Raw genomic sequence first — 24,899 nt, forward strand, 5'->3', positions numbered from 1 at the left:
ACTTTTCAAAGGGATTTCATTTACACGTCTTGAAAGCAAGCTTTGGTGATTGAGGTTTGGTAAACAAGGGTTTGGTTTGTGTTTTCAATGTATAGATATCTTGAAGATTTTTCATATCTCATACTCATACATCTATTATTCTTATTGAGAAGAAAAATCCTTGTGTTGTTACATAAAAATTTATTTGTGAAAGGATTTTCTAAATATTGAATATTTGCTGATCTTCAAGTTCCTATTTTCATTAAAAGGCTCGATATTTTGTTATTGCGAAACCTACTTGATTGAAAATTCTAAAAGGCTTTAAATATATATTCATGAGAAATATGTTATGAAAAGTTTTTTTAAATCTTTGCATTATTCAAAGTCACTTATTTTTGTCAAAGATTTAATCTTACAAATTATTAGATAGCAAGAACATATATCTGAGCATTATTTAATATTATTTTAAAGGATCTTATTTTCAGTTCTTGCATAAAGTCTTTTGAAATTAAACCCTAAGATATCCAAAGTTCTTATTTTTTAAGAAATCAAATTTTGGGAGATATTGATTAAAGGGTAATTTTTTGAAGTATATCATTCATATAATGATTTCATCATTACATACACGTTGAGCTTCAAGTTTTATCATATGAATATGTGTTAGGATTTTTTATTGTACTTACTAGCTTGGTTAGAAGTAATATTGAGTTTTATAGAATTGTAATTCTATATTGCAATCATGGTTCAGGTTGTGAACCGAGTTTGAGGAGAAAGCTGTGTCTTTTGTAAGCAGCGAAGTAGGAGAAAGCTGTTCCTCTTGTAAGCAGCGGATTGTAAGGAAAGCTCCATCTAGGTTAAAGGAGCAGGGATTTAGTGGAATCCTTAAGTGGGTTGTTCAAGGTGAGGATGTAGGCCGGATTAGATGAATCTCGTAAAATCATGTTTGCATCTGTCTTACCCTTAACTCCTTTTAATTTTTGCATTGTATTTCAATTACTTGTGCATTGTGTATGTGTTGAACACTTGTTACATCTGTGAGTAATTGGGTAAAAGTGTATGCTTGGCAAAGACACATATTAGATTGATTAATTGTGAAACATTAACCTCGTTGTTAGGTAACTTGAATGTTTGTAATTGAAGGTTTTTCGAAATTAGATCTTAAAGGTCATAATCTTTTAAAAATTTCCAATTCACCCCCCTCTTGGGATAACACCATAATTCACAAGAAGAATCTTTTCCCCTACTCGTGCAGCTCTGTTAATGGGGTATCAAGCGCACATACTTTTCCCCTTTTATTTATTTTTTATTTTTGAATTTCTTGTATTTTTGCTGAGGTACCCCCACCTCCCTTTAATCGCAACATTTATTTGTGCACTATTTTCCTTTTTCTCTTATTTTTGAATTTATTTTGTTTTTTGTTTATACACACGCACAGGCGCGCGCGCGCGCGCACACACACACACACACATATTACATTGGTACTCAACTTTTGGTATTTTCTCATGGGTATTTTCTCATGCATTTTTTTTTTTTTACTTTTTGTTGCTTTAATAATAATAATAGTATTAACCTAATAATAATAATACGAATAATACTAACACTAATAATAATAATAATAATAATAATAATAATAATAATAATAATAATAATAATAAATAACGATGCCTTTGTTATATTTGGCTCGGACAAAACGAGGTGTCTACAGCTGCCCCTCGTTATAGGTTTGTTGTTTAAGATGATGAAAGGCTATCTTTTAATAGAAAATCTATAAAGATAAAAGAAGCAGATTTTGGATTGGGTCAAATATAAAAAAAGAGACAAAAATGACTCGTGAAAATGATTTGCACTAGGTTTGAGAACCCTAGCGTTGAAGCACATAATGATGACTTGCACTAGGTTTGAAAATCCTAGTGCCGAAGCATGAAAATGACATGCACTGGGTTTGAGAACCCGAGCGCCGAAGCACATGAGGGTGACTTGCTCTGAATATAAGAATCGAAGCTAAAGTACAAAGGGATGGCTTGTTATGAATGTGATAATTCAACCCACGATGGATACGATGATCTGAGCCATAGCAGGTACGATGATCCAAGTTGCACAACGCAATGAGTATTTAGGTGTGAAATCCTCAATTTGGAAAAATGGTTACTCCACTGGGGAAGTCCAATCAGGTGCAAGGTCCTAAGATCTTGAATGTCGAAGCACATGAGGATGACTTGCACTGAGTTTAAAAACCCGAGTGCCGAAGCACATGAAAATGACTTGCACTAGGTTTGAGAATTCGAGCGCCGAAGCATATGGTGATGTTACGTGGACCTGGGTTAGTTGCCCCTGTTTCTAGGTAAACAAATCAATTTTTTCCCAAGCCAATTGCCCCAGTTTTAAGGTAGATAAATCAATTTGTACTCGGGGTTAGTGGCCCCAGATAATAGCATACAAGGATTGCTCACACAGTATAAAAAAGGATGCACAAAAGCCTACCTAGCCAGACAAGCATGATTATATGATGATGCATGTATGTTGCTATATGTATGCATGCTGGGATGCATGGACACATGATGCATGATAATGATGCATGTTACATAATTTATAATGCCAGATTTTTATTTTTTATTTTTTTTTTGCGAACACAAATGCCAAAGCACAGGGAAATTACTTGCACTGGGTTTGATAACCCAAATGAAAAAGTTCATGGTGATGACTTGTGCAAGGTTTGAGGACCTAAATGCTGAAGTACATGATGATAACTTGAACCGAGTTTGAGAACCTGGGAGTCGAAGTACATAGTGATGACTTGCAGCAGGTTTGAAAACCTGGGTGATGAAGTACATAGCGATGACTTGCATCAGGTTTGAGAGCTTGGGTGCCGAAGTACATAGTGGACTACAACCGGGTTTGAGAACCTAGGTGCCAAAGTACATGGTGATAACAATATTTGGGTAATTTATGTTCATTCAGCATAGTCTACCCATTTCCTATAGTGACTTATTCTTTCTTTCTACAACGTCATTTTGTTGTGGGGTCCTACGTGCAAAAAAAATATGTGAAATGGCCTCTAGGTCACAATAGTGTTCTATCCCATCATTTTTGAATTCAGTTTCCTTATCACTTCTTATGTGTGTGATTTTGTAGCCTTTTTCATTATGAATTCTTCTACCTAATTTAGTGAATTGTTCACATGATTCATCTTTATGAGAGAAAAATAACACCCATGTGAACCTAAAAAGATCATCCACAATAACAAAGGAATACAATTTTCCACCTAAACTTTGAACTTGATTAGGACCAAATAAATTTAAATGTTGCATTTCAAGTGGTCTAGTGGTAGATATGAATTTATTTTTGTCAAAACTTGATTTTGTTTGCTTACCCATTTGACATGCATCACAAATTTTATCTTTCACAAAATGTGTTTTAGGTAAGCCTTTAACCAAATCCTTTTTCACGAGTTTTGATAACAAATTCATGCTAGCATGTCCTAAACGTCTATGCCATAACCAGCTAGCTTCATTTATTGCAGAAAAACATGTAACCTAGTTGAGATGCCAAGTTATCAAAGCTAGTTGTATACACATTTTCATGACGTTCGGTGGTAAAAAGTACTTCTTTATCAGATTTACTCTCAACAATGCATTTATCATTTTCAAAAGACACTTTATACCCTTTATCACATAATTGGCTAATTCTCAACAAATTATGTTTCAAACCATCAACAAGTAGTACATTATCAATAACCAGGGAAGGTTCCTTACCAACCTTACCTACATCGATGATTCGGCCCTTAGCATTGTCCCCAAATGTCAAGTATCCTCCATCTTTGGGAGTGATGGATGAGAACTTAGCCTTGTCTCCGATCATATGTTGTGAGCACCCGCTATCCAGCTACCACTTGTCCTTGGAAGAGGACGATCTCAAGCACACTTGCAAGAAAATCTAAGTAACTGACACTGGTCCCCAAATTTTGTTGGGTCCACAAGGGGTTAGCTTCTGGATCACCTTTGACTCTCCATGCCCTTTTAACTTTTACATTTCTATTTCTAAGTGGACAGTCAAACTGAATATGACCAATTTATTTACATTTAAAACATATCATTCGATACCGAGGATCTTTAGGTGGAATTTGGGATTTTGATTCTCGAGTAAAGTGTCCCAAATGAAGATTAGGTCATCTTACATTTTCAACACCATTAAATCCAAGACTTTCTTTGCTAAGAGAGTTTCTTTAGGCTCCAAGTAGTTTTTCAAAATTGCGTTGGTCCTCAGTAAATTTAGAATTCAGAGATTTATAAAAAATCCACGCAATTTATAAATTTAGCTGAAAAGTAAAGAGTAAGGAAGAGAGAGTGAGACAAAAATTTTTATGAGGTTCGGCTTATACCCAGCCTATGTCCTCGCCATTGGCAAACCACTAGAGGACTAACTAAATCTATTCCTTTACCGGGCATAACAAACCTTTAGACACTCCTTCCATAGGCTAAAGCCCGCCTCCCCAAACAATGTACCCTCGTCCGGTCACTCCTTCAAAAAGGCTAGAGCCAACCTCTCTAAGCAATATCCCCTTGCTTAGCCAACGATCCAAACAATCCTTGGATTCATCAATCTACAAGATACAAATCAAATATTTGTGTACAAAGAATTACTCACACAAAGAGCTGATTAGTACAACATTTAGCACAAATATACTTCAAAGTAAATCAATATAAAGAGACTGAAGCTCAATTGAATTTAGATCACCAAATATATCTTCCAAGTATTGAAAGATTCAGACATTGAAGGCTCTACTTCGGAATTCGTATTAGCACCAATTCAGTAGTGGAAGTAGGATGAACACAAGAGAGATTGAGAGCCTTTAGAGAACTTTGATTGCTGGAAAATTTCTTAGGTTTTTAAAATTTTTGAAGTTTGGGGCTATTTATAGATGTTTAAAAGAAAATTCCTTGCCCCCCAAGTTTACTTGGAGTAATCCTCAAGTTTTCAAAATGAGTAGTGCCCAAGAAATCTATTTAAAAAATCTTCCCATTAAATTTTTTAAAATCTGTTTCAAGTAGTAGTCACCTACAACGACCTGGCAGTCACCTGCCATAGAGAAAACTGAACAACCCAAAAGGCTGGCAGTCGCTTGCCATAACACAAGAAGTCGCTTGGCTTGACCACTCAAGCGCCTGGCAGTGCTCAGGTAGTCGCCTAGCACCCTGCTGCCTCCCAAGTGTATTTCTTCTAAAATCTAGTAGTCTACTGCCTATATAGGCAGTCACCTGGCTCTCAGTTTTTCCCTTTATATTCATTTGAAAAATTTTTCTTCCTTTGAGACCTTTGTTACTTTGATTTAAATTCATATTTTAAGGTTTTTATAAAAATGTATTTCTTAGTTTCTTTTGATTTATAAGAGCTTCAATTCTTCTTTTGATCTTCAAGTAAGTCCTTGTTCTTCCATGATCATATATGATCTTTGATCTTTTGATCATCCACCTTTTGTATTGTATGTTCATCATAAGCTTTATGATCCTTTTGAGCTTGGAATTTCTTTAAGCTTTGCCTTCTTCCTGAAAGAATTTCACTTGAAACAAATCATATCAAACTTATCGTGATTTGTTATCATCAAAATAAGAATTGTTAGCTTTGTTTGGCCAACAATCTCCCCCTTTTTGATGATCACAAATCTAGAGCAAAAAAAAAAAGAAAATACCCTTTTAACGTACTTGAAAATAGAAATAGCTTCCCAATAGAGGGGGTGAATTGGCTTTTAAAAAATTTCTTTTAATTCCTTTTAGAATTCTTAAACTTATTGTATTTCTTTTAACCAATTCGTGACTTATTTGTTTAATTTGTTAAGCACTCAAGAACTTAGTGTCTTTATTTAATCCTTAACCACACAAACATCTAGTCATTTAACCAAACCAATCAACTATAATTAGAAAGCAAACAAAAAAGCCAATACACAACACTTATGTAATATAAAAAACTCAAAATAGTTGTTTGTTGATACTAGCCAAATTTGAACCAAGCCCTGTAGTGAATGAGAAGTTATGCTTCCTGATGTAAAGCCCTGTATAAATGAATCCAATCACTCTTTCCAAATATTTAGAATTCAAATAAACTCTTCGTAAATTTATCTTTGGGATGTTAACCAAGTAACGTACTCCCATATGGTTTCCGCAAGATATGGTGTAACCAACAAACTCCCTTTCGGTTTCCGCAACCCAAATCAAAATTGGACTTTAAGTTTACTTGATTTCCAAATATACGTAGTATGTACAATTTAGATATTTAAAACATCTGCGCAGTTGTATATGAGCTGAAAATAAAGAATGGGGAAAGAGAGAGTGATACGAAGATTTTTACGAGGTTCGGCTTATACCCAGCCTACGTCCTCGCCTTTGGCGAACCACCAAAGGATTCACTAAACCTATTTCGTTGACGGGTGGAACAAAACCATTACAAGCGATACCCCACACTTAAACACTCCTTCACTAGGCTAGAGCCCGCCTCTCTAAGAAATATCCCCTTGCTTAGCCAACGATCCAAACAACCCTTGGAATCATAAATCTACAAGAAATAATTCAAATATATGCGTACAAATAATGCTCACACAAAGAGCTGATTAGTACACTTTAGAAACCAATATACTTTAAATTCAAAATATCAAAAGAATGAAGTAAGAAGTTAGAAACCAATATACTTTAAATTCAAAATATCACTAGATTACTTCTCTTTGATGAGGATCAAGAAGTTAAATCAAATTATTCAGAGAAGTTGTAAAAGCTCAGAGATTTCTTATAATTTTCGCAGCAATTCAGAGCTTTTAAAACAAATAGCAAGAGGCTTTGAGTGAAAGATATCTGGAAGAAATTTTCAATGCTTGGTATATTTTGATTCTCATAAACCATGTATATATAGGCTTCAAAAACACTTTCATTCGTGCTCCTCAAGTTTCCTTGGAGTGCCCTCAAAGTTTCCAAAAATATTAGGGAGCAAGTCAATTAGATTTGAAAAAGAGAAGTTTAAAAAATCTTCCCATTGTCGTACTTCGGTTGCCTGAAGTGCAACCTCAGTAGCCTGAGGTACGTTCAAGAGCCTGAAGACACAGGGTCAGGCGCCTAAAGGTACACTGTCTTGTTTATTTGCTTCAGTAAAATCATCGGTTGCCTGAGGATTTATCCTCAGTCGCCTGGACAGTATAAAAATACTTTCCTTCTTTCTTTTTCAAAGATATTTATTTTCTTTGCTTTCTTACTTTTGAAAAACATTTTCCAGGATATCGAAATAAAGTCTCTAAGTCTATATTTATCCCCTAATGAGCTTTATTTCATTCACAATGACATTTTTAACTTTGGAGTACTTACATGAAGATTTCCTAATAATATGAACATTTCTTGTTCTTTGAAACTTCATGATCATCTCGAAGCTTTAGGTTCATTTCATCTTCAGATGTCTTCGTGCTTCCCAGTTTAATCACTTCTTGATACACCATACACCTTTAAGCTTGATAGTGATCTTTCAAAGCTTTGTTGAGCTTGGCTTTTTCAGATTCCTGAAAACATCATTACTTGAACACATAATGTTATTAACCTTTTCTTCATTTGTTATCATCAAAACAAGAGGTGAAAGCCTTATTAGGCTAACAGTACTCCCCTTGTAATAAAAATTACGGCTCATGGCTCCCCTTTTCAGTAAGCATGGCTTTTCAAACATATGCATCAAGTATGTGTCAAGTTATTATCAAGTATGCATCAAGTATGTCAAGTTATTATCAAGTATGCATCAAGTACCATTAAGTATCAAACATCTCCCCTTTTTAAGCATAAAGTATAAAGTACTTAAGTATCATATAAGTGTCATCAGGTTATAAGTATCATTAATTATCAAGCCTATCAAATACATTCATATTTCTTTTTGCTCCTCTCTCTCAAACACTCTCCCCCTTTGGACATCAATAAGAAAGGAAAAGAGGGTGATACAATAAAAAGCACAGTGAAGAGCTGAAATACAAAGTACTTAAGTTCTTACAAATGCAATAGGAGTGTTGTCTGGTGAAATACATAGAAATACTAATACATAAGCGAAGATATTAAAACATCACAAGGATTAAGCATATCAATCTAAGTCTTCCTTAGATCCACTCTCATCTCCTTCTTCTTCTTGTTCATCATAATTTTCAGCAGATTCATCATCACGAGATGGAACGGAGCTAATATCCATCGGAGTCGTGCCTTTGGAAGAACTAGCCAATTGTTTCTCGATCTTATCAATACGCTAAACAAAGGTAGAACAATGAGTTTCCACAGTGGAAACCTTCTCCCGAAGAATACCAAGACCAGATTGCATCCCATCGCTAAAGTTCATATAGTGATTGTAAAATTGTAGGAACCGAGAGGGAGTTTCTGGGTCTAGCTACTGAAGTGGCTGGCATAGAAGGCTGAGGAGGTGGTTCAAATGTGGTGTGATGATGACCCTTGTGAAACCATACTTGAGCAGTTTTCTTATATCCTATGCACTTAAGAATTGTGTTAAAAAAGATGTCGTAATGGGTTTTGCTAATGAAGTTGAACGATGGTGTGAGAATGTTAAAATTTGCAAATACCATATTCAATGTCCCAGCATATGGTAGATCTAGTTTTTTCCCTTTAAGAATACACCATATAATAAAACAATCTAGAAAGGAAACATGGTCATGGGAACCGAATCAAGGTAGGATATTATACGTAATAAATTTATGCAAGATTATAGCTTGGAGATTGAGTTGTTTGTAGATAGGTTAATGCCCAAATGAGGTGGGTGTATCAGTTATGACATGAGGTAAGAATTCCTCTAGAGTGAATCCTTAGGCCATTATCCATTGTTTTTCAACATTTTGAACTTTGAAATCTCTCATCTTAACATGAAGAATTTTTCCCAAAGATATGGGAGTAAGATGGATACTCTGCCCTAGGAGATTTGTTTTTAACCCATTGTCGAGTTTCTCCATGTTAGCATAAAAAATTCGTACCACGTTTGGATAGTACCCTTTGGCTTGATATGTGATAAATCGTTCCCATCCAATTTATTTTAAAAGCTCTAGGATTTCAAGAAAATCAGAATGGAAAAATGTGATATCGAGTACTTTACCTAGAATCGATTCTGCTGAAGCAATTTGATTTCTATAGAGAGCTTTGGCCTGAGGAGTTACTAACCACTTTTCTACTTCATCATTGTTGATTCGTGTGGAGGAAGAGGCACCCTTGTTAGCAACCGATTTGGTTCGAGGCATGTTTGCTTTGAAGGTTGAAACTGGTAAACCCTAGAAATTATGAGAGGATGATATAGATGATGGGTTTGAATCAAGATTTTGGACGGATTTGGAGGAGAAATAGATTTGAAGAATAGTAGGAATGAGATTTTTTAGGGTTAGAGGAGAAGTGGTAGGTGCCTAAGAGTCGTTAAAATAACACATAATAGGGTTTTAAACCCTTACCCGCCACGAGGTAGTCACCTGCTACGAGGAGGTAGGCGCCTATCAACCCAAAAAATACCAAGTCAGTAGCATCGCAACCGCCTGTCACCCAAGTGGCAGTTGCCTGCGAAGAAGATTTCCTTTTAAACATCTTCTCAAACATGTATCATTCCTAATTCTTGTCTAATGAATATAAATTGATCCTCTTTTTGTATTGATATTTCTCAATATTTTCTTAAATTAAGACTTGTAAAATATCATCCTATGATTTTGGCCAACAATACCATTTTGAATTTGTTATAATAAGCTTTTAAATTTCATCTTTAAGTTTTTCTATTTCAACTAGTTTGTTTGTTGATCATGAATTAAGTTAATTTCTTAATTTTTAAAAGGGAATGACTTAATCCATGGAGTTCTTCATTTATGAACTAATCTTTCATCTTGGTACCCATACTTTCTTGGGTCCAGTTAGTTTAATAAAGGATGTTTCTTTTACTCTCCGTACTTGTTTAATTTTCACACCTTTTCTCTTAAATGGACATTCAAACTGCCCCTTTTTTTTTACATTGATAGCATATAGTGTTAGTGTAGGCATTTGAGAATGTACTAGTGTAATCTTTGAATTCTTTTGAAAAATAACCCATGTAGAGATTCTTTTTCCTTATATTTTCAATTCCATTAAAACTAATGCCTTCTTTATTTAGAGACATTCTTTGTGAGCCTATCATTTTGTCAAAGTTTTCCTTTCCTTTTGTGAAGTTATAAATGATCTTTTCTTTATCTTCAATTTGATTTTTGAGATCATTTATTTCAATGTATTTCTTGTTATCAACCTTCTTTGGTGATTCCTCTAATTCTAGAGATGATTTTCTTATTTTATCCTTTAATTCAAAAATATATATATCTTTCGCATATACTGTAGAGGATAGGGATCGAAGGTCTTTTATCATTTTTTTCATTCTTGCATTCTAATTCTTTGATTTTAAAGTCTTTTTCTTTTTCTGCAAGATTTTTATGTTCTAACTCTTTTGTCATAGCTTCTTTCTTACTTTTTATTTTCTTGATTCTTAAATCCTTTTCTCTTTCAGCAGTTCTAAGGGATTCTAACTCTTTCATTATACCTTCATTCTTATTTTTCAATGATGTGTTTTGTTTAGTTACTTTAATTAGCATCTTATGTACTTTGAATAAGTCATTTTGAAGTTCTTCATAAGATAACATACACTCATCATTGGATTCATCACTATAAAAATTATTTAAAGATCTAGATAAGGAGCTTTCCTCATCGTCCCAAGCCATAAAGCACGTGTAAGCAACCTCTTGGTCACTTGATTCATTTTCCGAACTACTTGTACTTATGTTGTCCCAAGTAGTGGCTTTCATGGCCTTTTTGTTTTTCTTTTTAGACTCTTTCTTATGTAGTGGACATTCTAGTTTTATATGTCCAATTTTGTTACAATTATAATATATAGGAGTTTTATTCTTTGATTTCTTGGTGCTAACTTCCTCTTCTTCTTCATCTGATTCAGATTTGGATTTTCTTTTGAATTTATTTTTCCTTCATAGAATTTTCTCTAGCTTCTTAGATATGAAGGCTACTTCATCTTTATCCATCTCTTCTTCACTACTAGAGTTTTCTTTTGAAGCATTGAAGGCTATAGATTCTTGGGCTTTAGTTTTTCCACTTCTATCATTCATTTTCATTTCATATGTTAGGAGAGAACCTATAACTTCATCTAAGGAAGTGGTTTTCAGATTTCTTCCTTCCATTGGGGTAGTATCTTTTGGTTCCCATTTAGGTGGCAGCCCTCTAAGAATTTTCGTTATCATCTCATAAGAAGTGTAGGTTTTTCCTAGTGCATTTAGGGAATTTATTATGTGAGTGAACTTAGTGAGCATATTAGTTATGGATTTATCTAGGTTCATCCTAGAAGTTTCATATTCACCTGTAAGTATATCGATCCTATTATTCCTAACATCTATAGTTCCTTCATATGTTACTTCGAATTTGTCTCATATTTCTTTAGCTGATTTGTAAGTCATTATTCTATTAAATTCATTGGCATCTAAAGCACAATATAAGGCATTCATGGCACTAGAATAACTTGCAGCATCTTATAATCTAAGTCCATCATATCAATTTTCTCTTTGGGAACTTGTTTTCCATCTACTATCTTAATGGGGATTAGGTCACCATCCATAACAACCTCCCAAACTTTCCAATTCATAGTTTGGAGATATATTTGCATTCTCTTTTTTTAAAAGGTATAGTTTTGTCCACACAAGATTGGTGGCCTAGTTGAAGATTATCCCCCTCCAAAGGGAGCTACGCCTAAGTGAGCCATTAGGAGCTTTTTATAGCTACTAATTAAGATTTGCTATAACCCCGCTGTGATACCAATTGAAAATCAAGGTGTTGCCCAAAAAGGGGGGGGGGGTGAATTGGAATTTAAAAATTTCTTTTAATTCCTTTTAAGAATCCTTAAACTTCTTTTATTTTTTTTAACCAATTCTTGACTTGTTTGTTACAAGAACTTAGTTTCTTTTATACAATCCACACAACTATGTAAACATCCAAGTAATCAATCAACCATCCACAATTTGAAAGTAAACAATCCAAACCAAAATATACAGCACTTTGGTAATAAAAGAACTTAATATGATTGTTTATTTATATAAGCCTTATGGATATGAATCTAAACCAATCCCTGTAGTGAATGATAATTTTATGTTTACTGATATAAAGCCCTGTATAATGGATTTGCTTCTTTAATATGATTTTAAACAAAACATTCACAAACAAACTTCTTCCAATGTTCAGCCTTTAAATAAACTTTCAGTTTAATAAGTTAAGGATGATCAACCAACATAGTCTCTTTCGGTTTCCGCAATCAATACTGATTAAACCAAAAAAATTAACTTTTGGTCTATTTAACAACCACACATTTAGAATTCAGAGATTTATAAAACATCCACGCAATTCATAAATTTTGCTGAAAAGTAAAGAGTAGGGAAGAGAAAGTGAGACAAAAATTTTTATGAGGTTCGACTTATACCCAGCCTACGTCCTCGCCTTTGGCAAACCACCAAAGGATTCATTAAACCTATTCCTTTATCGGGCATAACAAACTTTTACACACTCCTTTAGTAGGCTAGAGCCCGCCTCTCCAAATGATGCATCCTCGTTCGGTCACTTCTTCAAATAGGCTAGAGTCCTCCTCTCTAAGCAATATCCCCTTGCTTAGCCAATGGTCCAAACAATCCTTGGATTCATCAATCTACAAGATACAAATTAAATATTTGTGTACAAAGAATTGTTCACACAAAGAGCTGATTAGTATAACATTCAACACAAATATACTTCAAAGTAAATCAATATAAAGAGATTGAAGCTCAATTGAATTTAGATCACCAAATATATCTTCCAAGTATTGAAAGATTCAGACATTGAAGGCTTTACTTCTGAATTCGTATCAGCACCAATTCAGTAGTGGAAGTAGGATGAACACAAGAGAGATTGAGAGCCTTTAGAGAACTTTGATTGCTGGAAAATTTCGTAGGTCTTTAAAATTTTTGAAAGTTTGGGGCTATTTGTAGATGTTTAAAAGATAATTCTTTGCCCCCCAAGTTTACTTAGAGTAATCCTCAAGTTTTCCAAATGAGTAGTGCCCAAGAAATCTATTTAAAAAATATTCCCGTTAAGTTCTTTAAAATCTGTTTCAAGTGGCAGTCGCTTGCCATAAAGAAAATCGAACAACCCAAAAGGCTGGCAGTCGCCTGCCATAACACAAGTAGTCGCCTGGCTTGACCACTCAGGTGCCTAGCAGTGCACAGGCAGTCGCCTAGCACCCTACTGCCTCCCAAGTGTATTTCTTCTAAAATCTGGCAGTCTACTGCCTATATAGGCAGTCGTCCTGCTCTTAAGTTTTCCCTTATATTCATTTGAAAAACTTTTCTTCTTTTGAGACCTTTATTACCTTGATTTCAAGACATATATTAAGGTTTTTCTAAAAATGTATTTCTTAGTTTCTTTTGATTTATAAGAGCTTTAATTTAGTTTATATTGAAGTTTACATGAAATACTTACATAGTGACATCCTTAATACTCTATTCTTTTGATCTTCAAGTAAGTCTTTGTTCTTTCATGATCATATATCATCTTTGAGCTTTTGATCATCTTTCTTTCTTGAACCTTTTGTATAGTATGTTCATCACGAGCTTCATCTTCCTTTTGAGCTTGGAATTTCTTTAAGCTTTACCTTCTTCTTAAAAGAATTTCATTTGAAACAAACCATATCAAACTTATCATGATTTGTTATCATCAAAATAAGAATTGGAAGCCTTGTTAGGCAAAAAATAATAATATGAAGATAAGGAACAAGAAGACTATACTTCATCATCCCGTGCCATCAGGCACAACTTTGCTATCTTAGAGTTGTTGCAGTCTAAATCTGAATTGCTGCTATTTTGTCTATCCCATGAGGTACTTTCATGGCTTTCTTCCTTTTCTTAGACTCCTTTTCCAGCAATGTGCAATCAGGTTTGATATGCCTGACCTTGTTGCAATTGTAGCACATAAGAGCATTCAATTTTTCTTTTCTTTTAGTAGACTCTCCCTTCACAAATTCTAAGTCTCTAAACTATTTGTATGGTCTACTATTCTTCCTGAAGAACTTGCTAAACTTCCTAGTAAGCATAGCCATTTCATCTCCAGATTCAAGTTCACTACACTCACTATGTCTATTAGTAGATGTTTTTAAGGCAGTTACTTTTCTTATCCTATTGTGCTCATTTAGCCTCTCATTAATGGCTAACTTATAGGTGATAAGTGAGCCTATTAATTCATCTAGTGACATAGCCTTAAGGTCTCTACCCTCGGATATGACCGTAGCCTTTTCTTCCCAAATAGAAGGAAAACCTTTAAGGACTTTCCTAATCATCTCATACGTAGGATAGGTTTTACCTAATGCTTGCAGTGAATTAATGATGTGTGTGAATCTAGTGTACATGCTCTGTATGGACTCACCAGTGTTCATCCTAAATGCTTCATACTCATTGGTCAACATATCAATCCTACTATCTTTTACATCTTTAGTACTCTCATATCAAGACCATAGTACAGGTTATTCATCGTAGCATTTAAACTAACAACTTTCATATCATCATTAGTATATTCCTCTTCAGTCTTAGGAACTCTAGTTGTACCTTCAGTTTTTATAGGAACATAGTTTTCCTTAAAGACAACTCTCCACACCTTCCAGTCAATATTCAGAAGATTTCCAGAAGGTGTAATTGACACCACTGAAAACCGGAGGGCAAGTGGAAGAGGGTCCATAAGGGAAAGGGGCTACAGTACTATGAGTCATCTAGATCTTTTGCAAAATAACTATTAAGTCTAAGCTACTGGGCTCTGATACCAATTATTAGCTTTACTGTAATCCCAATAGGGGGTGAATTTAAATTTTAAACTTATTCCTAGATTAAACTAGATGTTAACAATATTTCACAACCTAGGATGTTTCCAATCATATACCACTTGCGCAGATAATGATATGTGGAAATTAAATCATGCACAGCATTCAAAATATATTGAATATAACATACATGTGTAGGAATATAAAGTGCTAAAAAATAATCATAAACACACGATATGTTATCGGGGTTTGGCCAATACTACCTATGTCCCTGCCCCAGCTCGCAAGCCAAAGGACTACCACTATTGCTTATTTAACAGGTGGAGCGGCACCGATTACAACTAGGTCTCAAATTAAAGCAGGGCTGACCTCAACCTTTACAAACTCTCATTGCAGGGCGGAGAAGGCCCTAAGTCAAATTCACAGGGCTGACCCCAACCTAATCATTACGGGCTACATGAAACCCCCTCAGGCCACTCCTGAAATACAATCAGATAAACTTTTTCATACAATGAAAAATGCTTCTAACACCAGCAAATTTGTACAACAATTCAGCACAATATAATCAATGCACACCAATAATGTAAGAACAATAAGCTCAATGGTGTATGTATGCAATCAACACTTAGAATAATTATCTCAAATCAAGCACATGAGTATATCAATCAAGCTTATTTTTGAAACTATGTAAAGATAAAATCTCAATCACAGTATAGGGTTTCAAAGATTCGAACTAATTTAGAATATCTCAAAAATTATTTTCTCAATATCAAAGCTCAAAGAGATATTCAAGTCTGAGCTTATAAAAAAATTTTTGCACACAAAAATACAAGCCTAATGAGTCTTGTAATAATAATGCAAATACATTTACTATATAAAATTGGGGGAAAAATCAAGTTAAACCCTCAATCCGAAAATCAAGTAAGCAATACACAAATGAGGGTTTCTAACAATATAGAACAATGAATAAAACACTAACAATACTAGATTTCTCAAATGAATGGGAGTATGTGAGTGTATGGACTTTGTATGAGAGAATGGGATTTGGAAATTTTCAGAGAGTTTTTTTTTGCTAATCAATTTGCTAATTACCTACTAATTAGAGCAAATAAGCCCCTACATATAGACTTGCCCAATTTTATAACCGTTGGGGACACATAGGGTATTTAAAATTTGTTTAAAAAATGTTTAGGAAAATTAACCTTGTTTAACCTCTCTTAATTGCGGTAAAAAAATGAACAAACTGAGAGTTTCAGGTTCCTAACCCTTGGTTCAGTCGCCCGAACGGACACAATAGGAAAAAGTGAATTTTGAACTTCAGGTGCCTGAATAAGGGTTTAGTTTGCTGACCCGAGGCGATTTTCCAAAAGATCGCTGTTCGATCGCCTGGTATCAAGTTTGGTTTACCAAACTTGAACATTTGGTAGACTGAGGTAGTTTGAATGTGAGAGTTCAGGCTGCCGAGTTGGTGGAAAAAGTAAGAATGGGCGTTCGGTTAACCAAGGACGGTGGTACACTTTTCGGTTTGGTCGCCCGAAGTCTAGTCAACTCTTTGACCTTTCAACGATTCGGTCACCCAAGACAATTTCACTTGCCTAGTTCAATCGCTTGAAACCCTTGTGATTTAGCCCTTTAAGTTCTGATTTAATTTAGTTGATTCCCCTAATATTATATGTGATCTTGGAGACTATTTTACGTGTAAGTGTAAGGACCTAAGGTCATTCTAAGGTCTTTGAGCTTATTGCTTCTACATGCATGATATGTAGTAATTATTACATACCTTTTCCTATATTACTATTGCAGACCCAAATAGAGCATAATATAAATTATAACAAAAATGAATCTTTTGGGTCTTTAGTCTTTAAGTCTTTATATGCCATCAAGTGGTCTTACTAATATGAACTTGCACACAAACTTGATAGACATTAAATACCTGAGTATTTGTCATAATCAAAACCATGTATGACCTATAAGGTCAACAAGTACCTTCTTATACGCACTCAATTTTCCATATCTTTTGTATTGGCAGTTCAGTGTGTGAACCATGGCGAGGTAGCTACGCCTAGGAAGCAGCAGATTGGAAGAGGTAACTACACCTCGTGTAAGCAGCGGATTGTAAGAGGTAGCTACGCCTCATGTAAGCAGTAGATTGTAACAGAAAACTCCGTCTCGGGTTTAAGAAGCGGAATAGTGTAATCCTTGGGTGGTTTGCCAAAAGCGAGGATGTAGGCCAGGTTTGGCCGAATCTCGTAAAAATTGTGTTTGTACTCTCTCTTCCCTTACTCTCTTTATTTTCAATACTTGTATGCTTGCATTTAAATTGGTATGATTGTTATGTTTATGTTTTAAATATATTTGCACATCATAATATCTGTGGAATTTGTATGCTTAGAAAGACCTTAGGTTGAATAATACTGGTTGTGGATTTGGAAACAAGATATACCTGACCTAGAATTTTTTTAATTCCCAAATGCACCCCCCCTTTCTCGGGAATACACCTAAAATCACAATTTAAACCAAGCCCAACGAGGGTGCATTAAATGGGCTTATCCCCCCTCTCCGCAGCACAATACAGTATGTTTTGAGTCAAAGCATAATGTGATCGTATTATAATATAAGGGTATTATGAAGTTTTTATATGGGCTTATATATACATATTGTAGCCGAGGATTGAAATCCTAAGGTAGCTTTTGTTGATGATAGTGAAAATTGCAGAGGGACTCTTTGGACGTAGGTATACTTTTGAACTTTATAAATTCGTTATTTTTCTTCTTTCATTTGGTTTTCTCTATTTTTCATATTTATTATGTATGTGTGCATAATCTTAGATCATGATTTTGTAAAAGTGGATTTCCAAAACTACTTTTTTGAGAGGAACCATTTATGTAAAATTGTTTTTTGAAAAAAATATATTAAATTTAATAAATACTAATAATAAGTACTGAACTAGAAAAAATTTTGAAAGTTAGAAGTGAAATTTGATTGTATTTAAAATAAGTATTATTTGAATACTTTTATTATAGGTTGCTATTGATTATTTTTAAATATATTATAAATTAAAAATATTAATATTTTTTAAGTAATTAAAATGATATTTTTTTTTCATTAATTTTAATTAAAATCTAAACATTTTATATTAAATAAAATAATATAAGATTATTAGATTTAAGTAACAACAATCTTTTATAATTTATGAAAAAAACAGTTTTATTAATTAAATTAAAATTCTTAATTTATTCAATGTTAATTTAAATTAATAGATAGTTTTTGTTCAATGCATAATTGAATTATATTTCGTTAATAACTAACTTTTCATAATGCATAGTAAAATAATATATAGTTAATTTTTAAAAATATTAATAGTTTATAATTACATTTTTAATTGATAATTATAATAACTATTCTAATTTAACTTTGAAAATTTTATCATTTAAAATAATACAACATTAATTTTTAATTAACAATAATCTTGTTATTAACGTATAATTATAACGTATGATTATCAAATTAATCAATGTTAGAAAGAGTATTAATAACTAAACTAAAATTTTTTATATATTTTATTGCTAATTTAAAATTATAAATGGTTCATTTTATTCATTCAAAAATATAATTAAATGTTATTAACAATTAATATGTTCTAATAGATGATAAAATAATATGTGATTAGTTTCTAATATATTTTAGAATGGAAATATAATATTGTTTATTAAATATTTAATTAAAAATGAAAATATAATATTTTTCATTAATAATTTAATTAATAATTATGTTAGTTGTTATTTTTAACTAATATTTAAATATTTTTTACTAAGTAAATAATAAATATTATTTTTTGGTTAACAATAGTCTTGTTCTTAATGTATATTTATAACAATTGATTATCATATTAATATATGTTAAAATAATCATATTAATTAAATTTGTATTTTTATTTTTTTAATAATAATTTAAATTAATAAATGATTCTTCTCCATTCCAAAATTGAATTATGTTTTATCAATAATTAATAGGTCAGAATACATAACAGGATAGTAAATAGTTATCTTCTAATATATTTTTTAATATTATAAAATAATAACTAAAATTTTTATATTTACAAAATTGACCCTACTTATGAATAATGTCACTTATAACTATTGTGATTCATTGTTCTTGTGCTTGTTGAATTAGACCATAAAAGGTGCTATGTTTTAAGTCATGTGGCCCGATATTTACAGTAATTATAAACCTAGAGTCATTTTCAAAAATTATAAAAAAATTTTAAATGTATTTATTGTCAATATTATTAAGAGCAAAAACTTAGGATTTTTTTCATATGTGGGCTTCTATTGATTGTATGTTTTCAACTTTTTAGAAACGTCCTGTTTGTCCAATATAAAGGGTTATGATCGACCATAAGAATATAGAGTTATAGCACACTTGATAGGTTGGACCACTTTTATTTATTGTGGATGTAGGATATGTGTAGGAATATAAGCTTTATCTTAGCTAATTATTAAAGTTGGTAGCAGAAAATGACTCTAATTAAAGTGAAACTTTATATTCATTGAATCCAGATGAAAAGATTTTTAATCAATTTATGACACTAGCTTCATAAATGCGTAGGTCCCCCCACCTATCTTGCTTGTAATTTCATAAAGAAAAAGACTAGCCCCATTGTTCATTACACTTTTGTAGTGTTAATTTCTAGTAATTATGAATTCACATTGTTACATTTTTGTCTACAAAATCATTGACAGTACTATTCATGTTTTAAAAAAAAAAAAAAAAAACACAATTAATGCAGCCTATTGACAGTAGCAAAGAACCCTGTGGGAGTGAAATGTATTATACATTCCTACAACAATAAAATCTCATCACCTGGCTGCAGAGATATCAAGTACAATAGTCTTGGTGTGTTAAACTATACATTCAATTTCATTCAAAGTTTTGAATAAGAAAGAGCAAATCCCTGTGAGCTTTTTACACACACACACACACACACATAAAAGTAATAAATAAACAAAATAGAAAATATATTAGAACAACATAAACCGGAATATGAAGTAGAATCCATGCAATGATGCAAATAAATCATTGGTAATGCCAAGTTGCTAACACAGCACCAGTTGCCAACTTTGTCTAGCATCTACCAAACCCACAAACTCAATACATGCCCTACACACACACACACACACACACACACACACACCCGCATACATATATATATCAATAGAAACAGTGACTTCCTCATTAAGCTGAAAATTCTGAAGCAAGATCTGCAAAATCTAGACTAAAAATATTGAAATTCCCTTCTGGGAAGACAATTAATTGAAAAATGCTATGTGGGTGTCAGGGAGAAATTATACTTAAAACGTGTTAAAATGGAAAAATAGGACTTCCTAAATGGAGACCATGCATGAATCTCAACATTGCTAAATCTCACAAGAAGAACTCACTTTGTCATGACACAAGACGTGGGCTCTGAAGCAGATAAAGATGTTCCGATTTTCTGCAACTCTTGCAGCTGATGAGCGATTTCTTGAATATGTTGTAATCCTTCATTTCCACTAGCAGGCATGTTGGTAGAAGTCTGGTCACTCAAGTATTGATGAAGCTTCTTCTCCAACCTCTTCAAAGAATTTGAAATGTACAACTTCTCGTTTTCAAATTCTGGCAATGAACTCTTCACAATAACGGATTCCATGTGGCCTTCAGATTCCTTGGCAGTGGCTGAGTTACAAGCTACATTGGCATTATTTTTTTCAATGCTTTGTACACTTGTATTCTCCATCACCTTTGTTTCCATCTCCAAAGTACCAGTTTCCTCACGCAAATTTTCCACCAAAAATTCAGCTGAGAATTGGCTCCGATAAAATTCAAGCTCCGCTTCTAGGTCTTGTATATCTTTCTCCTTTTCAGCAAGGAGATCATTAGCTTTTTCCAGAGCGTCTACATCATACTCTGCTTCTTCTTCCATCATTCTTAAGTACTGCAAGGCCTCCATACGGAGTGATGCCTTCTCCTCTTGCAACTTTGTAATCATAGCCATTGCTTCATTTGCAGCAATTGCTGCAGCACTTCTTTCCTCCTCTAATTCCTTATATAAAGCATTCATGCATCTCCGGTCATGATCAATCTTTTGCTTTAGTTGCTCTGTAGTACTTTCTCCTTCAAATCCATCGAGGTTGCTGTCATCAGGGAATTCGCATAGAGACTCACTTTGCTCCGTTGAGTCTGCACTTTGAAGCAATTGAATTCCACTAGAGTTGGAAGCATCCGAAATCTGCACATCATTGCCAAAGCCATGCACTCTGGGATTTGAGCCATCCGCTGGCTTATTATTCCCTTGTGCAGCAAATGATAGTGAAGTCACTGGCTTCAATTCTTCATTATCTCCGGAAGAGTCCTTCCCTGCTAGTTGTTGTACAAGTTGAAATGCATCTTTTCCCCTCTTACCAAAAGCCAACTGGTATGTATCACCTGAATCAAGCGTGGATTGAGTTGTTCGGTTTAGAATTTGATCCAACTTTGAATTGTCTGTAGTCACATTTGTAGACTCGATGTCTTCATTTTCATTGCCAGGTCCAAACTTGTGGAATCTAGTTACATCTGCTGGTGCATACCATTTTAAAGGCAAACATTGTTACATAACCAACACAAAGTTGCAGAGAAACACATGAACTCATATGCACATTCCCATATGCATACATGCTCACAAATAACTACACACATGCACACATGCACGCACGCACACGCGCACACACATGCACACTTGCACACACAGACACACACTGAAACATGCACATGGTTACTTGGTGATGCATTGATAGGAATAAAACATCAAATGAAGTATAACCTAAAGAAATAAATCAAAACAGTGGAGGATGAGACTTTGTAGAGAGGAACTTCGTACTTACAAGTGTCCCTTGATTCAGCAACAGGAACTTTCATGCCACTGGAGAATGTGGGAATATCATCTAGCAAGATCAGATTAGATAGTATAGATGGATTGGGCTTTTGATCAGCTTGTTGCCAGTCAAGTTGCCCCAGACCATGCCAAATATTAACATCAGAAGGCAATATTTTGGAGGGCTCAGTCACTTCAGACTGTACACTCAAATCTAGAAGTAAAGATGGAGGGCTTTTGAATTGATTAGCCAACCTCACTGGGGCCAAATCAACATGCAATTTTCTGGATAAGATTTCTTGAGCACATTGAGCTGCAAAATCCTCCTTGGGATCATCTTTTTTGTAAACAACAGTACTTCCATCATCATCATCATCATCAGAAAATGGAAACTCGGACTCAGAATCTGAAGTGATCTTCAGTTGACTGTATCCTACATGGGCCAAGGGGTCAAAACCCTTGTTCCCTAGGCGATTAGATACACATGACCCAGAAATTTTATCTCTTATCCGCTTCAAGCCATCCTTAGTGTCTAAACGATTATGGCCAACTGGCCTAGGTAAAGGAATGTCAGGTTTAGTGACCCCTAGACCCAATGGTTTTGGTTGGACCAGTCTTTGAATGTTTGGTCTAGACCTCCATGGTTTTTTGCAACAAGAACATGGCATCGTGCCTTGAAAACTAGGACCAAAGTTCTTCAATGGTTTCTGAAAACCACAATGACCTATATCAAACCCGAATTTACCCATCAGAAGCCTATGAGATTCTGACTTGGATTTATCGTGTGTGACAAATGATAAGAGACACTCTTCACACATTGCCTCAGCATCAGCTAGCTTACCATGAATGTGACAAGAAATCAAAGATGAGATACCCAATCTGTGGCTGCTACATAGCGTTTCACTACAAAATTCGTGGTTCTTTTCACCCAAAACATAATCAAGCCTTGAGCACAAAAGGCAAGGCATTTGCAGTTCACAATATCGAGCAAACTTCGTAAGCCAATGCCACAGTACCGCATCGACAAATAAGAAAAAGATCAACACCCATTCACAAGCAACTGAAGATAACAGTTTCAAAAACCCCTTCAAGTTCCTTTGTTGTTTAACTGATGGGATCCCCATTGCTGCTGCTCCCACCACAATTATTGGTAAGCCTGGAAATGCTTTTTATCGAGCTATGACCATATCCAAATCACAGGTAGACCAGTGCGTGCTTAGACAGCTCAAGATGAAGCACATTCCAATCTTCGGAATGAACCCTGTGTTCCATCCCAAAGTCACTACCAAAAGCAGCACAACCTGGAGTAAGAAAAAATGAAATAAATCCAAATTGGCATGCAATGATGCAAGAAAATTATCACTATTACTTTTTTAAGATTCAATTATCAGAAACCTGAAAAAGACTCAATTAGACAAAATCAAGTGGGTAAAGATTCTTCAAAATACTAAAAAAATAAAAAGTAAAATGAAAAACAGAATAGGGAGCTCATTTCTTTTGAAGAATTAAAAAAATTAACAGAATTAGCCCAGTTGGGAATGTTATAAAAAAAAAAAAACATTAACTATTGATGTGATACAAAGCTGAAAAAACGTGGTAATGAACTATTATAGCTTAACGAAACCCTAAAAATATTGGCTGCTTGAGTAAAGTTATGAGAAGAAGAAAAGATTAAAACATAAGACAGGGAAAACCGCTCTTTGAAATATTAGAACACAAAACCTACCCAACACGTTTTCCGGATATCATGCTGCAATCAGGCAGACGAAAATAAAAAAGTACAAAACCCACATATAAAACAGGAATCTGCATTGTCCAATCCTCAGGGAAAAAAGAAAAGGAAAATCAATTTGTCTGCAAGCGCCATTTGAAGAACAAAAACAAGGATTGAAACGTCATGAAAACCATTGACAATGTAACAATAAATTATTAAGCCAACTGCCCAGAATTAAAACCAGCTAAAAAATGCAGAAACAAAAGATAATCAAAACTTAGAAATCTGAAGGTATGAAATACGTACCTGTTGATTCGAAAGTAAATTTATTATGCGAGGTCCTCAGCTTTGAAATTTAAATATTGATAATTATGAAGAAATATTAAGCTAATATTCCTTCATAATTATCAACATTTAATAGAAAAATTGAAGGAGAATCGACACCTCGTGCGTAAGGACCTTTGAAGAGGGAAGGAAGGAGGAGGAACTACAATTGGGGATCAAAGATCATTTAGTCAAAATGTGGAGGAGAAAAAAATAGACAAGAAAAGAATCAACGCATATTTGCGAAGACGTTCTTTGCTCAACTGACCGTTGAAACCAACTGTCTTGGCATTATTTCGGTTTTCTAAGAATAGCAAAACTGAAAGCATGAATAAATTAATCGGAAGGAAAGATTTATGGGAAGTGTTGTCTCAATGGATCATTCTTTTTGAAAAAAAAAAAATTTTTTTTTTTTATAATTCGGGGATTCTAGCTGCCGTTACGTCACATTGGGGCACCAAACCCAGGAGTGAAAGTCGTCCGCCTATTGACGCATCCCTAGTAATTCACCAGAGTAATGCCTTAAGGGGGAATCGAGCATGTGACATTAGAGTCTCCAAAGTCACAAGTCCGCCCTTACTAATAAAGTAATTGTAAAATTATATCACATTCAATGCATATATTTGTTGGAGTGATTAGCGAGCTTATGGATGTTCCTAACAGTAGAAAATTATTAAATTAAATTGTCTAATTATAGCCACTAGTACTCTAGAAATAAATTATCAATTAAATGCATGATCATGAACATGTTAATTAAATCCTTAGTTAGATTTACACAAAGCTTTAAAAATTGGATGGGTTAGTGAATCAACTGTTCAATCCAACCAACCTAGTTGTATGATGGGTCCAATTAATCCGTTTTTATGGATGCTCTAAAGCATGACATTATATATAGATACATTTTTTGTAAAGTATTATTGTCGGCGTTACTTCCACTCACTTTGTATATTGATGCTTGGCCAAACTTGAACGAACAGGTCTTGTCCACTTAGCCAAAACTCGCCACTATGTCCATGATATTGTTGGAGATAATACTATTATCCTAGTGCCTAATGCAGCGTGGAAGATGATTTTTTTTTTTTTTTGGATTTTGGATTTTTGGATGTTTCATAATTTTGATCTTCTTTGATGTTGTGTTGTGGCTAT

The 24,899-nt window shown here is 34.0% G+C and overlaps 1 protein-coding gene across 1 annotated transcript; it reads right to left on the reverse strand.

Moving 5' to 3' along the window:
- Window positions 1-19,868: 19,868 nt before the first annotated feature.
- On the reverse strand, window positions 19,869-24,082 carry LOC131155612 (myosin-binding protein 1-like). Its single transcript, XM_058108859.1, has 3 exons — window positions 23,736-24,082; window positions 21,726-23,016; window positions 19,869-21,417 (listed from the first exon to the last, which is right to left on the reverse strand). The coding sequence occupies exons 2-3, from the start codon at window positions 22,837-22,839 to the stop codon at window positions 20,261-20,263; spliced, it is 2,271 nt and encodes a 756-aa protein (XP_057964842.1). The 5' UTR covers window positions 22,840-23,016; window positions 23,736-24,082; the 3' UTR covers window positions 19,869-20,260.
- Window positions 24,083-24,899: the final 817 nt, after the last annotated feature.

The sequence above is a fragment of the Malania oleifera genome, chromosome 5, assembly GCF_029873635.1.
Source record: "Malania oleifera isolate guangnan ecotype guangnan chromosome 5, ASM2987363v1, whole genome shotgun sequence".
In the NCBI taxonomy this organism is placed as follows: domain Eukaryota; kingdom Viridiplantae; phylum Streptophyta; class Magnoliopsida; order Santalales; family Ximeniaceae; genus Malania; species Malania oleifera.